At 44.1% G+C, this 15835-nt stretch overlaps 1 protein-coding gene across 1 annotated transcript; it reads right to left on the bottom strand.

Moving 5' to 3' along the window:
- Nucleotides 1-271: 271 nt before the first annotated feature.
- Nucleotides 272-14722, bottom strand: LOC311256701 (WD repeat-containing protein 20). Its single transcript, XM_084351970.1, has 5 exons — nucleotides 14582-14722; nucleotides 13985-14430; nucleotides 9255-9437; nucleotides 7063-8472; nucleotides 272-6562 (listed from the first exon to the last, which is right to left on the bottom strand). Exons 1-5 carry the CDS (start codon nucleotides 14658-14660, stop codon nucleotides 6515-6517), a joined length of 2166 nt encoding a protein of 721 aa, XP_084208096.1. The 5' UTR covers nucleotides 14661-14722; the 3' UTR covers nucleotides 272-6514.
- Between the last annotated feature and the right edge of the window lie 1113 nt (nucleotides 14723-15835).

Here is a 15835-nt window from a genome sequence, read left to right as displayed (position 1 = left end):
TTTTTATTTTTAAAACAGTAAAACTCAAATATTCAAAGCACTAACTCATAACTGTTAAAAATAAGTAAAATAAATAAACTTCAGATTTTATTCTTCATTCATGTGTGGCTGTGATCACTGGATACTAACGGATCACAAATATAAGTCAGTATGACACATATATATAAACATATATATATATCATCAAACATCATATATATGTCATACTACTATATATATATATATATATATATATATATAAAAATCATCATCACACATCACACAGGACAGGTTCAGGTTTAATGTTTTAATAACAGATCTCCATATACAAACTGGATACAGTAACGTCATTCTGCTGTTATAACTTCCATCAGAACAGGCATAAAGTGTGTGAAAGCGTGTGTGACGCTGTGTGTGTGTGTGTGAGCAAGTGTGTGTGGGTCCGTGCAGTCGGGTAGCTGTATGGTGATATAGATAATGTATATTTTATACACACATACGTACACGCAGAGATATAAAAAAAAACAAAGTGTCTGGATTCAGCCTGAAATGTCAAAATAAACACAAATGAAATGTTTGTTCCCGTCAGACTGAACGTTTGTTTCTGTGCAGAACGAAGATTTAAGAGGAAAACTTCGACCAAGCTTTAAGTTCTCCGTGAACTGTTGCATATAACTTGTGTTTTCATCTTTATCAGCTCACGTTTTTGTCTCATTTGACTCAACACTGTTTGTTTCTGAGGTGAATAATGAAATGTTCTCAGGTGGAAACACTCGGCTGTGACGAGCTGCAGCTGCTCCTGTGATCACAGCTTCTGTTCACTTCAGGCCTCCAATACTTGAATACAGTCACCGCCCACTGATATTAACTGTTCTTCACTGTCACCTGTCAGTCGGCTCGGTAGTGACACGTTTAAGGAGAAATGCATCTTTCCTCCACAATCAGGTTAAATGACAGCTTCTTTCACAGTGAAGCGAGAAATTCAAACAAAACTTTCAAACAGAAAAGTAAGATTTTTGTTGTTTTTACGCAGGATGGTGTTTAATGTAATGTAACATTTGTCAAGTTGATTCTTGTTTATTAGACTTTGAAGATTTGCCTTTTCTGACCACCTTCAGCACCGACGGTAACATTTGTTTGTCAGGTGTAAAAATATCTGAGCTGAAGAGTGTTGTGAGGAGATGATGCAGCACAAAAACAAAACAAAACAATACATAACGTGGGAAAACAGATTCTTTTTCTCTCTGAAAAGTTAAATTATTGAACTAACTTTTCTTCACTTCAGGAGCAGAGCCATGATTATTCTCCTCTTTTGTTTTTCTAGTGTCTGAATACATTTTACTGGACCCAAGTCAATAAGAAATGTTAAAAAGACTTTCCAGTATTTGTCTTCATCGTCAGTTGGCTCCTTTTTTCACCTCAGTCTTCTCTCAAACCAGCTCACACATTTAAATGTTTATATCCCATTACATTCCTCCCGACAGCCTGTGCAGCACTGATCAAGTGTTTTGTGGCTCGACAAACCAAAACACATCGAGGAGAATCACAGTCAGTTAGTTATATTTTTGTATTTTACATTTTTCCAGAGTGGGTTTGCTCACTTCATTTTAGTTTTAATTGTTTAAAAATGTTAATTTTTAGTTTATTTTTTTACATTTTTTAATATGGTTATATTTGTAAGGGGCATGATTTAAGAAGTTCAGAATATTTATTACAATAAATCAGTTTGTGAAGGCAACTGACTTATAGTCATGTCGACATCTGAGTCTCAGTAATTGTGCACTCATAACACAAAGTCAAGACTCAAACTAAAAACATTTCCTGTATTTTAGTTCATTTTGGAATTACATTATATTTTACACCTAGTTTTAGTTTTAGTAAACTATAATAACCTTGGTCAGACGGTGTGAGGCTCTCTGGACGCCTACATCAGAATATGTCTCAACCTTGTTTGACCGCTCCTGATTTGATTCTGATTCTCACATTTCATTTTCAGACCTGAGCTCACTGATACCCAGAGAAAACTCATACACACTTAAGAGGACTGTGATCACTGTTTATCCACACAAATCCCACCGAAAAAAAATAGAAAAAGTTTTGGAAAAACAAAAGAAAGAAAGAAGTGAGGCATCATAATGAGAAGGATATAAAGAGAAGATAACTCACTTGGAGTACAGGCTGAGTTTGGCAGGCTTTGCATGCCGTATGAATACTAATAACTTGCAGTCAGAACACATTTGCATTCATACGCCAACAAAAGCACCCCGACCACCAGGATGTGGCCTGAGACACTGAACCAGGGAGGATTCACACCCGTTATTACGATGTCAACAGATGATCAAATGAATTTTAACGTGAAAGTGTGAACAGGACCTGCGAGATCAACAACATCAGACTGAACCCAAACGCCAGACTAATAAATACTTAGTTTAAGCTGCACAACCTGTTTGGAGAAATTAAAGAGTTTGTTAAACTCTCTCAGGAGTGAGCTGATCGACGGTTTAGTTAATTTTCATATCAGAGTGAATTATAATCCATCCAAAGAAAGCAGATCTAGTTCGTTCTCTCGTCTCAGACTTCGTGATGAAGCATTAATTTAGCCTCAAAGCTGAGATTGACCCCAGAGCTCGTTCAAGATACGCTCAGCAGACATGCTGTTGCCACGGCAACGCAGACGTGTACGCGGGCTGCAACAATGCCGTCACACCGGCTCAAACGCAGAGCGAGGAACCTGCTGGTTTGTCTGTCTGTGGCTCCAAGGGCACAACCTTGGCTCCTGCAGTCCTGGAAGTTGTTCTGCTATTTATAGGATGAAACGTCAGACAGGTAACTCGAGAACTCACTAAAAAGAAAAAAGCAATAAAAAACAGAAAACGCTGATACAAATACTGCCAGCTTCTGCACCGTGAGCTTTCAATTTGTCCCAAATAAGAGGTATGTTAAGAAGCACCTCACAAACATTTAGCTCTGGTTGATAGTTTAGAAATATTTTGGCGTTGACTAGTTGGGTATCAAGAAATTGTTCTGAATTCAAATCAGTTTGAGAGCGTTGCAGGTGTGAAAGGAGAATTCAGCTTCCTGTTTCAGAGTCAGGAAGTCGGATAGAAACATCTCCACAAATATGGAGACCAGAAGGGTGAGGTCACCACAGCTGCACATGTTTTTATGAGCACACTTCAGTGTTGCTACCCCAGAGCTATGCTAGCAGCTCTGGGGTACTTTACACATCAGCATGCTAAAAAAAAAAAGAGAGACTGGCTGGGGGCTAGCTGGTTAGCATGCTAACTTCAATAGATATCTCTGCAACACACAACAGAAATGTCTCACAAATAATGTCAAAACCACTGTTTTGTTTAGCATGTTAGCATGCTAACATTTGCTAATTAGCAGTAAACAGTAAGAAAGTTTTGCAGGTCATGAACCAAAGTACTGGGAACAATGAATGAACCTGATGATGGCGCTGGATTAAAAGTCAGTATGTGTCATCCTCTGGTAACCAACAACATTTCATGGCAATCCATCCGAAAGTTATTTGTTTTCAGTTTAAGACATCTGTTCTAACAACCCTTAAAACATGAACTGCGAACTGTTTCTGAAGCTTTGGTGCTGAGAGCAAAATAACAAACAGAAATCAGATGAATGAACATAATGCCAGGATGAATAATGCAGTGGAAGTCAGAAGGGACTTTCAGTCTGATTATCAGGCCAGGAAGTCTGTCGAAGATGAAACACGTCATGCAGCAGGGGTTTTCAATGTCCTCTTTCATGTTTATGATGCCTCAGAATCTGTTCATCTTTGAATGTTAAGCAGAAAAACAAATACTAATTAAAAAATGTAAAAAAAAAAATCACAGAAAACATTTGTCAGGCTCGTGGCAGGAAGCCCAAATCTGCAAAAACAAAGGTGGTTTCTGTCTGCAACATGTTTTGGATACTTTTGTTAAATATGACCAGAATCTGAACAAAGATCCAACGAGCACCGGAATCAGTGAGCAGAATCAGAATCAGGGGAAGGGGAAACAAAATCAAATCTTGACACAACACCTGTTAAATCCTCTGTACCAAAACTATCAAGTGAGCGGTGGGGTTATAGGTAGAGCTGCAACATTTAATGGATTAATTGCCAACTACATTGCTGATAGATTAATCGTAAATGTGGATATTTTCTGCTTTCTTTCCTCCTCTATGACAGTAAACTGAATTTCTTTGGGTTGTGGACAAAACAAAACATTTGTGGACGCCATTTTGGGCTTTGGGAAACACTGATCGCCATTTATTTTTTTTCCATTTTCGGACATTTTAAAGCCCAAACAACTCATCGATTAATCGAGAAAATAATCGTTAAGTTGCAGCTCTAGCTATGGGAGCTGTGTCCGCACAGAGGTCAGATGAAACAAGACAAAAACACCTCTCGTGTCACTCACGGCAGCTCAGGATGGACTGTGGATTTATTGTATGTGCAAATTCTTGCAAGAGGCAATTCAGGTGCAACAGGAATGGAGTCCAAGACACAGTAAATATGATGCTACACCATCAGGGGATCGTGTGTGTGTGTGTGTGTGTGTGTGTGTCTGTGTGTGTGTGAGAGAGAGAGAGAGAGAGAGAGAGAGAGAGAGAGAGAGAGAGAGAGAGCAGTTGTAGGTTCGGAATGTGCAAGAGTGTGTGTTTGTTCGTGAGCAAGTTATTCATTAAGACGCCGTTTGTCCACGTATGACGTTCAGGAGAATTCAGATTATTCAGAACCGTTTCACTTGGACAGTCAGCTGAGATTTTCAGCCGAGCAGCCGCTCTGAATATTGCTCTCTGTGCTCGACTCGGGTCAGTCTCTCTAAAAAGTCACACTGGACCCGAAAATGCTTGCGCTTCAGTCGACAACATTAAACCCAGCTCGCTCTCGGGGACAAACTGGAGAAACTCTATCACACGAAATAAAAACACATTGACATCTTCAAGTTCCCTAAAACAGCAGACATTCATTTTTTAACTGTGGTTGCTATGTACAATAGAAGGATCTTCATATATTAATATTCTTCATCTTTCCTGTTTTTTCTTCACTTCCTTGCTGTCAAGTCATTATTTCCATACATGTTTGTCCTTTTTGTATTTATAGAGTATTTTCAGTATTTACATTATAAATAACTACACAGTCTTGTGATAAAATAAATAACTTAAATACAATGGCCGTGGCTTTTGCAGTGTCTTTTGCATGAAGGAGATAGAGGAGGGATCGGATGAAGGACGAATGAAGTCTGGCCTGCTGTTCGCTCCTTCAGGGCTGCAGAATGAAGAGATAAACGATCTGTTCGATGCAGTCTTTCTGCAGAGAGTCACAGAGGGCTGACATGAAGGCAGAGGGAAGAACTGGGAAGAAACTTTATTCCCACAGCGGCAGGAGGTGGGAAACTCTCCCTGAAGACAGTGTGGTGCTGCTCTACTGCTGACCACCGTGATAACATCAGGAATCAGACAGAGCATTTCTGATTTCTTACTCATGTAAGGAACAGAAAACCGACTTCATCTTTGTACTTGATGTACAAAACATAGTACCGCAGACTTGTAAAATCAGCTGATCTAAACACTGAGAATGAACAACTGAGTCAGGAAAGTTGAAATTTGAACAAAACACTTAAATAGTTAGTAACTTAGCATTTGTAGGCAGATCAGAACCAAGGTTCAAGTTTAAATACATTATATGGCCAAAGTTGTGTGTACACCTTTACATCATTGTTGCAAAACCAAAGAAGTCCTTTGCTGGTTTGTAAAGGCTCTAACAGGAACAGGGCGTTGGGCTCAAAATGTCATGCCATGTTACGCAGCGCCGCTTGCTGCCAGTTAGGACACTACAATAGAAAACGATGAAATCAAGCTGGTTATGTCGCTCACACTGCATCGTTAGGGCGCGGTCAGGCTCACAGTCTGTGTTAAGTTCTTCCACCCCAAACTTGGAAAATCTTAAGAGCCTGCCTTTGTGCACGGGGGCATCGTCATATTGAAACAGGAAAGGCTGAGTTGGAAGAACGCTATTGTCTAAAATATGTTATGTATGCTATGTTAGCAAGATTTCTCTTCACTGGAACAAACTGGTCTCACCCAAACAAAGAAAAACAAGCCCAGATCAAAGAGGTGTCCACATACTTTTGGCCACATCATGTATATTATCAACCAGAACCCAGCCTATGCTGAACTATAGGCTAACTGCCTGATATGCGAGCTAGGATCTATGCTATTTTCAAGCACTTGTGATTCACCAGCGAAGTCTATCTGAAGACTTCATGTTAGTTTCACGTGTCAATGATTCAGGAAGTGTTTCCCACCAAACTGGCGGCTGGGAGAGTAAAATCATTAGGGAACAGGATTGGGTTCATGGCAAGTACAGAGAGTAATACTGAGGGTTTAATACTGGAGTGGTAGGTGGGGTACGGTCTCTGGTTGTTGGCCCCTAACATGACATTTGAAGATCAGTAGAGACGGTGTTGGACAGAGGGAAGACAACGAGGAGATGGAGGGAGGGATGAGTGCAAAGCTTCTCCTCCAGCTATACCACTGTGCCACTCGGAGAGTTCCCGTTCTGTGCTGCCAAGTTCTGAACAGAAAGACAAAACATAAAAGAAAGTTTAGACACTAGAGACGATCAGACCGAGAAGATCCACACTCCACTTTATAGTGCAGGAAGATAAAGACAGCTGTTGTTGCTCAGGAGAAAATAGGTGAAATCATTTCCAACTGTTGAGTCATTTCTGTAGAGTGCAGCCTGAAATATCCACCAGCTAAAAAATTACTCTCAACAAACTGTTGACTGACCTGTGAGGAAAATAAATTTGTGCTCTGAATATCACTGTGAACTTACGAACTCGCCAAAGTTCATAGTTTCACTGACAAAACAGTAATATTTTACTAGCAACTAACAGCAAATAGGTTAATACCTAATTACCATTTCATGATGAATCTCCTGAGACAAGGAAAACCACACTACTTTCGACTAAATGATAAATCAACTAATCAAAAGACAATAATTGCAAGTTGTAGTAAAAGTATCGACTGTAATCCAACATCATTCTTATAAAGAGTAAATATAAGACGTACCGCCTTCCCCGGCCGTGCCCAGGTGCAGATGAGACCCTCCTGGCAGGCTGTGATGATGCAGTCGTCCATGAACACCAGCACCGTCAGCCTCTCATGCGCAATCTTCTTGCACACCAGCGGCTCCAGCAGCGGCACCTCGTGCATGCGCGGGCACAGCGTGGTGCCCAGGACCTTGGCAGCGTCCAGACGGTTGCTCCTCGGCGCTACATTGATCTTGTCGTTGCTCTTGCTGATGTTGCCCAGGCTGTGGTACCTCTTGTGCTCCTTCTCCACCCCACTGCTACAACCGGACTTGTCTGACTTGCGCTCCTGGAGTGACAACGTGGCAAAGCGACCGATGCTGAAAGGGGTGCTGTTTCCTGCGCTGCTGCTCCCTCCCCCTCCTGTACCTCCCCCGCCGCCCTCCGAGGCACCCTGGCCCTTGGAGGCGTTTGCCACAGCGGGGTGGGGCAGAGAGTTGGAGCGAGAAAGGGAGCGAGGAAGCGGTAAGGGAAGCGTTGGCGGGTTGGCGGTGCCGGTGTTAGTGTTAGGCGGGTGATGGTGCCCCTCAACCCCTCCACTTCCTCCCACAACTGAAGTGCTGTTGACCCCGCCGCTGCCAGAGTTGGACAGCGAGGGTCCAAAAGTGTTAGTAAAGGCACGGGACAGCGGCAGGCGCGGGTACAACACGTCATCCGTCAGGTCCCACAGACAGAACTGGGTGTCCTGCCCCACTGAGCCAAACCGGTATGTCACCGCTGCCGAGCCGCCACCTTTAGAGCTGTGGCGAGAAAGACGCGACAACGTGCTGCTTGTTCGGACCCGGCCGAAATGCATGGAGTTATTTGGGGCCCCCTGGTGGAGGTCCTCCTCGCTGCCGCTAAGCTCCATAGGCTCTTCATCTTCTAGGGAAGTCGTGAAGGGGTCGAATGCCACCACATTGACCCAGGACTTGTGGCCGTGACCTCTTGCAACCACGCGGCTTTCTGCAAATGACCAGACAGTAACCAGATCATCCTCTCCGCCTGTGGCGAGATATTTCCCATCAGGGCTCCATGACACGCACAGCAGCCCGCCAAAGTAGCTCTTCATCACCCCCTGCAGCTCCATCGAGTCAAAGTGGAAGACACGCAGGCAGCCGTCCTGGCCCACACATGCCACGTGCACACCATCCGGGGAAAACGCAAACTCATTGAGGCCTCCCTCGCCCACGGCCCATCGTAACAAGGGGTTGCGGGGTGTCTTGGTTTTGCAGGCATAGACGGCGAAGCCTTCACCCTGCCGCAGGAGAGAGTACTGTGGGGCCGTGGTGCCACATGGGTGGTCCACATTGTAGAGGTAGAGGTGGCCGCTAGCGTGGGAGGCCAGGAACAGGTTCTCCGACTTGGGAAGCCATTTTAGGCACGTCACCTTGGATTTGTCTATCAACCTCTGGAAAACAGGAAGGAGGAAAGGACGAGGAAGGGTGAGGAAGTGGATCGAAGGAGAAGGAAAAAGAGAGAGATTTTGATAAAAAATATGGAAGATGAAATGGTGGAAGAGGTCGAAAGAATGGATGAGAAAAGAGAAAAAGTAAAGATACAGATGTACAAATAGTTTGATTTTAGATTTTGCTGTGCTTTTGTGTGGACACTATATAAGGTCACCTCACTGCCAGCTAAGTGGGTGAAATAGAAACTATTGATAGATGAGCACGCAGGAAGGAAGCTTGGGAAAAGAGAGAGGGTCTGTAGAGATCAAGAGCCAGGCTGCAGCAGAGACAGTTTGGCAGCGGTGGAAGCAACAGAGAGAGAAAACCAGGCGGTGGAAGACGAGGAAAGAAAAAGGACTTAGAGAGGCAAATCCCAGTGAGGTGAGCAGATTCAGGAGACACACAAACACATAGTCAGCATGCAGCAGTGCACACATACACCCCCAATCTCCTAAATTCAATTGAGAATCCCATTAAAGAGAATCCCATTAAACAGAGAGAGGCAGTTCAGAAGACGCATTGAAAGAATGTGAGAACAACAAAGCAGAACGACGAGGACAAGGTCTGAATTTCATGGCTACATCACAGCATCCAAACTGGGGCGAAACAAAATCGATACAAAAATGACAAATTACTGGTGATGTATTACAGTAGGGTTTAATCACAGCAACACAAAGCTGCAACCTTGGCCAATTTCCCCAACACAGAGGAAAACAAATGCAAACAGAGTTAAATATCGTACCTCCTCATTGAAGAGTTTACTGGTTTCCTTCTTGATGGGGTCGAGATACTGGACCTGTCCGGCTGAGAAACCCACGATGAGAGCGACACTCTCGGCTGTGGCGGAGTACTGGTTGAAGTCGTGACATGTCGGCTGAGTCCCTTTGTAGATTCTCTTGTCTATCGGCTTGCTGAGGTCTACAGCCTGCAGACAGAGAGCCGTGATACACAAGCAAAACATCAGCCAGGACGAGCGAAGTTTCAGGGACGTGCAGAGGTTCTTTGAGAGGGAGGTCATTTGTCCTACAGGACTAATTTGAAAGCAAGACTCGCTAAAACTATTCACCACAATCACAAACATCTGCTGACAATATATCGTACATTTCTGGGCCCATTTATTATTCGGTGATATGTTTTTATTCTTTTGACAAATGATCGCCAAGCATGGGCTGAGAAAAAGTCACATTGAGATATTTCCACGGCAGCCGTCTCAGAGTCTGATGGAAAAAGCATTTTTCATCCGTACAAAAGATCAATGGTGAACATCAGGTTCTGGTTTCAGAATAAATGAGATTGGGTTTCTTTGTGAGCTGACATTCAACAGTCATTCAGGGAGAAATCCATCAAACAAGACTGTCCCCTCTTTTCATTTCTCAGTTTGTACATCCTCAGTTCCTTCCCTCGCCTCCTCTCCTCACATCTTAGTCCTGAGAGGAGTCGAGGCAACAGGCATTCAACAAAATGAGACGTCCAGGCTTCAGAGCCTCGTTTTAAAGTGAGCTTTTTACAGCTGCATCATCGTTTGGTTACAGCAGATGAGCAAAACAGCGTTCACGACATCTTAATATTTACTTTTAATGTAATTCAAAACATGTCATAATGTGACAAAGTGGACATGAAGGTGAAATGGCTCTACACAAACTGTGACAAGCAGAGAGTTTGATGATCTTAAATAACTAATACAACAGGAACATTTGTAGAGTCCTGCTCCTGCCACCGTTTGCATATCCCAGCTGTCTGTCACACCTCTTTTATATGTCACAGGGGTAGAAAAGACTTTTGCAAAGGACACACCTGTGCATCCTCGCTCACAGCTCCTCCAGCGAGCCTCCTCTCCCCTTGAGGAACATTTTAGGAATTGAGACATCCTTCAATACGACACACTGAGATCCATTTCCAGGGCAGGAGAACGGAGGAGAGAGGAGATGAGGAGGCACAAAATAGAGAGAAGATCTTTCTTTCCACCAGCAGTGGCCACAAAAGACCAGAAAGCAACATGGCTGCAGGAATATTTCTAGACTGGAGACAGACTCATGTTTTTGTTCTTTTGTGCAAACTGAAAGGTCACACCTGATCTCTGCTGAAGTCACTCTGGATACCTGTAGTCCTTCCTGTCAAGATCTAAATATACATGAAGGGAGCCATCCATTCATCATGATGAATAAAACATCATTTACTGACAAAAGACTTGCAATTATTGAGATCAAAACAGGACTGATTCACATTGTTTCATGTCCCTTTGAACACTGAAGAAGTGTTGCTTTCACTCATTATTCCTCTTGTTCATAGAAGTGTTTTGTTCTGCATGTAAAAATGCATCCGATAGTTCAGATGAAGCTAAAATGAGGTTCCAGCAGTCTGTCAAATTAAGCATGGACACACTGTTTGGAGAGAAATACAAAGATTTCACTAGCCTCAGATTAACATGGAAAACATTGTTGTATGCAGATTTCGTCTCCATCTCTTTAGAGAAAGTAAGTGTTGTTTTGGAGTTGGTGTGTGCAGGCGTTTCTGTTTCCATCAGTGATTTCTACAGGGACCTTCTGCGAGAGCAAAGCCTTCTAGGAAGTGTTGGAAGTCAATGGGTGAAGGAGAAGCAGATGAGGCAACCCAGTAAGCACTGATTAGCGCTTTGCATATGAAAAGATGCCTCGACCTCTGGTTTTAAAAGCAGACTGTGTTGGAGAAGTCAAGAAATGTGAAGTGCAAGTCTCCTTCGAAAAGGAGCCAAGGGCACACTGTTGGACTTTTAAAACTGTAAATGTCTTTGTGTTGCAACCAACACAGGTTGTTTAAGTCCATATACACCCATCCAGTGAGCACTTCATAGTACACCTGCACTGTCCAGAGATCACCTGTATGTACTCATCAGTCATGGCAGTACTGTTGTAACACTGTTGTATCTAAAAAACACTTTCAAACAAGCAAACATGTTGGATTGAAAGCTATTTACAGTCTATATCAAAGAATAAGTTCTGACAGGCAGTGTGCATTAAAGGTGGGATCTGTAAAAAATATGGCCAGAATTCAAAGGTAGCTTCAAAACCACAGGGGGCAGCATATCACCAGAATAAACGTAGGACTCAGCGAGGATTAGCAGCCTGAAGACACAGCAGGAGGCAGAAAGAGAGAGAGGTGGACTGTTCTGGTGAGTTTTATTTAGTTTCTATTTGTTTTACGATGAATTAACAAAGCAGTTAAGCTCCTCTTAGTCCAGTAAAAGAGACACCATCTGAGATTCAGATGGTGTACGGTTGTATTTTTCTGTATGGAGTGTTTCCTTTCTTGACATTTTGTTGAGTTTATTTTATTAATTTATTGCACTAAAAGCTAAGCGAGCGTGTGAGATGTACAGCTGCTCGCACACCTCTCAGCTGAAGCTATAGAGGAGATCACCTCGAGGTACGAAGTGATACCAGGAGGCAGCGCGGGATGGAGCTAGCTGGTCAACACTGTTGCTTCTTCACACTCTGCAGGTCATTTCACTTCATTTTTTAAATGTTTCAGTAACCAGCACCACTGCAGACCTTATTAAACAGACTGTGTATCTACCAGATGTGACCGATCAACATTAAACAGTTTCTTTATCAGTGTCATTATAAAATTCAGTGTTTCCTACATTAATGTTTTCATTCATTGCCATTTGTTTTCCTTGTACTGACCTTCTGTATGTTCGCTGACCTGCTCCTCTGACATGTTACCGTCCTGCCTGAGTGAGTTTTGGGTTGTATGTATGTTCTGGGTTAACTGTAAATGGATTGGCCTTCATGGGATCAAGGAAGTTGTCTTACATATCACCATGCCAGGCATCAGATCACTGCTCACCTGGTGCTGGCAAATATCTTAAGTTTTGGTATCGAGAGAGGAAATATCGAATCACTTGCATGTCGTGTGTCATCCCGACTGATTATGTGTACAGCAAATGTATTTCACCTAAATCACTCACTGTGTTGGCAGCAGGGAAGCTTTAATGTGCAGACAACTTCCCTGCCTGCCTGTTTCTGGGTGCTATTATTGTCTGAATTCAACCGGGCTGCTTTCTGTTGTCCTCTGAGTAGCAACTACCGACAACACACGAGTGTATTCATTCATTCAGTCTGTAATGGAGACATGAAAGCAGACAGAAATGGCAGCAGGCTGGATCACCAGTCAGCCTACATTTTCCCAGGAGATTTGGTGCCCGGTGGCAGACGAAACAGCTCAGTGAGAGACGGTTTCATTGTTCTTTCACCGTGACATAGTTTAATCATCTCCTCCTGAGGGTCCCTGACATGAAGAGGGATGTAAAGTGGTATAAATTACTACATGTTATGCTCCTCGAATTGACACACTGACTGAATGCTGACTGAACTGTACACTGATGATGGTTTGTCTTCGATCTGCTGTACGTCCGTCACTCGCATGTGAATACAAACACGTGATTTCCTGCAGAAAAGACGAAAATCAGCTAAATGAGCCATCTACACTGATCTACATCATTCCCAGCAAACTGACGACATTCACTGGACCTGTGTGGAGTCATTTCATTATGACTCAGAACATAGAAAACAATTAACCTGCAGGTGCGTCTGAGACTCACAGTGATGCCATGACATTTTTAAAATGCAGTCAGTTCCCCTCATTGATCCGAGCCACGTTAGAGGAGAAGCTTCTTACATTCGTCCTCCAGCTCCTCCTAAAAGGGTTATTAGCATTCCTCATTAAGAGGCGAGCGGTGCAGCTAGCTGCAAGCAATTTCAGATCTCTACAAATTCAGTGGTGCATGCTAGCAATGCTAAAAACAAGCTCAGCGAGGAGAAACTGGAGGACAAACGCAGACACAGCTCCTTCTTTTGAGCAGGACGCACACAGGAGTCAAACGTTAGATGTTCACAATGAAGTCTGACTTTGAACATCAGTGTCTCATCTTCTCCATGAAGGGCCAGAGGGACACGGGGCCATGTGATGCACACTGAGAGATAAAAAAAGGGGTTTAAGTTGTTTAAAATCAACAGTATCTTCTGCTGGGAACTGATTCACCCTGCACACAGCCCTGTTCAGCAGCAGCTCCAGACACAGAGAGCTGATCTGAGGTCTGTGAAACACTCACACCAACAGCCACAATGCAGAGTGGAGAAGAAGAAGCAGCCCTCAGTTCACATGGTCTCAATAAAAAAACGCAGTGAATGGAGAAGCTGTCAGCTGTTTCCTGCTCGTGTAGTAACACGGAGGATGATGCACCATCACTGTGTGCTCAGCCAGACCAGCATCTCCATCCTACATCTCACAGCACAACATGAACGAGATGCGAGTCTGTTTCTGTGCAGCACTGAACACCCAGAGAGGCTCAGTGTGAGATGGTGACGAAACGCAGAGCTAACGGCATCACATTAGCAGTGCAGCTAGCATGCTAAGCTAGGCTAAGCTAGGCTAGGCTAAGCTAAGCCTGACCATCCGATCTGTCACTCTGGCCAGCAGCGGACTCAGGCTCACCTTCTTGATGTTGGTGTACGTGTAGAAATACAGCTCCCGGCCGATGTTGAAGCAGACCCGCTCCGACTCCTCGCTCGGGTCTTCGGGCTGCAGTTTGACCATGGAGACCCGGACCGGCGGCAGGAAGCCCGCCGGAGAGGAGTTGGCTGCGGCATTGGAAGAGGAGGAGGCGGCGGCGGCAGCGGCGGCGGCAGCCCCGGGCCCCTGCAGCAGCCCGACCCCTCCGCCGGGTATCGGACCGGGTCCGGCCCCTGGGCCCAGCGTGGCTCCGGCGGACGGACCCCGCGGCAGCCCGCCCCGCTGCTGCGAGTCGGAGAGGGTGAGCAGCTTGTAGAAGCCCTCTCTGGTCCGGAACTGGGATTTAATCTCATTGATATCCTTCAGAGCGCCGCCATCTCCGGCCATTTTTAGTACAAACAAGCCGCACAGGAAACTGAGATTCTGACCTGGAAATAATAAAGATACAATAAAAAGTACTAGAATAGAAATGGGAGAGGCGACGGCGAGCAGCAGCAGCCGAGCTCAGCTAGGCCGACCAGCACACCCGGTCCGCTCCAGTGCATTTTACACCAGTACCGGCGACCAAACCACCGCTACCTGATGGATGAACCCCGAGAGAAAGCCCTTCTGAGCCGGTGTGAGCATCATCTTCGACCGGGTCTCTGCCTCCGTTCATCCAGTGTGCGTAAAGTACGTGCGATGATGCGTCGACGGCGGCTGCTGCTGCTGCTGCTGCTGCTGCTGCTGCTGCTGGCCCGGCACTGCGCACTCTCCAGCCTCCACTGATGTGTCGGGGGGTAAAGAGAGGGCATCCGGCCCGGACAACCAACTACACCTACCCCCTCATTTAAAGGCGCACTGTGCAGTTTTAACGAGGAAATTAAAACTCATATTTATTTATTTATTTATTTATTTATTTGTTCCATAAGTGAATAAACAAGCTGTCCCAGAAGGTCCCCAGAACACTGTTTGAAGCTAGAAAGGTGGCAGGGTCCGCCACATATAAACAAAGCAAAACAGTATGAAATAATTTTGTCCTTTAAGGTCAGTTTGTTTATTCAGTTTATTCAGTTATGACAACAGAGAGAGTTTGATTATTGAGTTTGTCAATGAAGAGCCCCAAAAACTACAGAGTGACCCTTTAACCTCACAGCCAGCCGCTTCACTGTTCTCCCTCGTGAGAAACAACACTATAATACATCTATTTGGGAAGTTTAGCCTCTTTTAAAATATATAACTCGGGAGTCTCTTTATGGAGGGAGATTAGTGCCACCAGGCTTCATTTGAATTGCAGAAATCTGGTCCTGTCATGCTCACAGAGCTGTTAAATATCAAAAGGAAAATTGCTTTCCCAAATTAAATTAATTCATATTGAATATTTGTAATGCACAATTTAAAAAAGGAATGATGTGGCTTGAAATGAGATGTTATTGACTAACTGCGATTTGCTCTATTAATTAAAATGTTCCCAACACATTCATGCCTCTTTACTTGCCTTCAGACGGCTGAATGAGATTTATTATAAAATGTTTTGTTTTTGCATGCAGCACTTCAATAAGACAGATTTCTGCAGATCAAACACAATCTGTGCAGACACTAATCTCCTTCTGTACTTCTCACGAGGCAGTCACGACTTTGAGTGAGCCGAAATAATGTACATCGTCTTCTCGTAGCAGTTCACGAGGGCTTGGACACACAGCTCACACTACCTAAACACCCCCTGTTAGTGTGTTCAGGTAGTGTTTCTTAAAGGAAAGTGTCAGGTGAAGTTTTGTAAACCACAAAACATTTCTGGAGCTTCACAGCAAATCAGTGCAGCGTTCTCCTGAAATGCTGAAGTGGCCATGGACT

The sequence above is a fragment of the Pagrus pagrus genome, assembly GCF_965226575.1.
Source record: "Pagrus pagrus genome assembly, chromosome: 4".
Taxonomy (NCBI): domain Eukaryota; kingdom Metazoa; phylum Chordata; class Actinopteri; order Spariformes; family Sparidae; genus Pagrus; species Pagrus pagrus.
The sequence above is the reverse complement of the archived record's forward strand: the minus strand, read 5'-3'. Positions and strand labels throughout refer to the sequence as shown.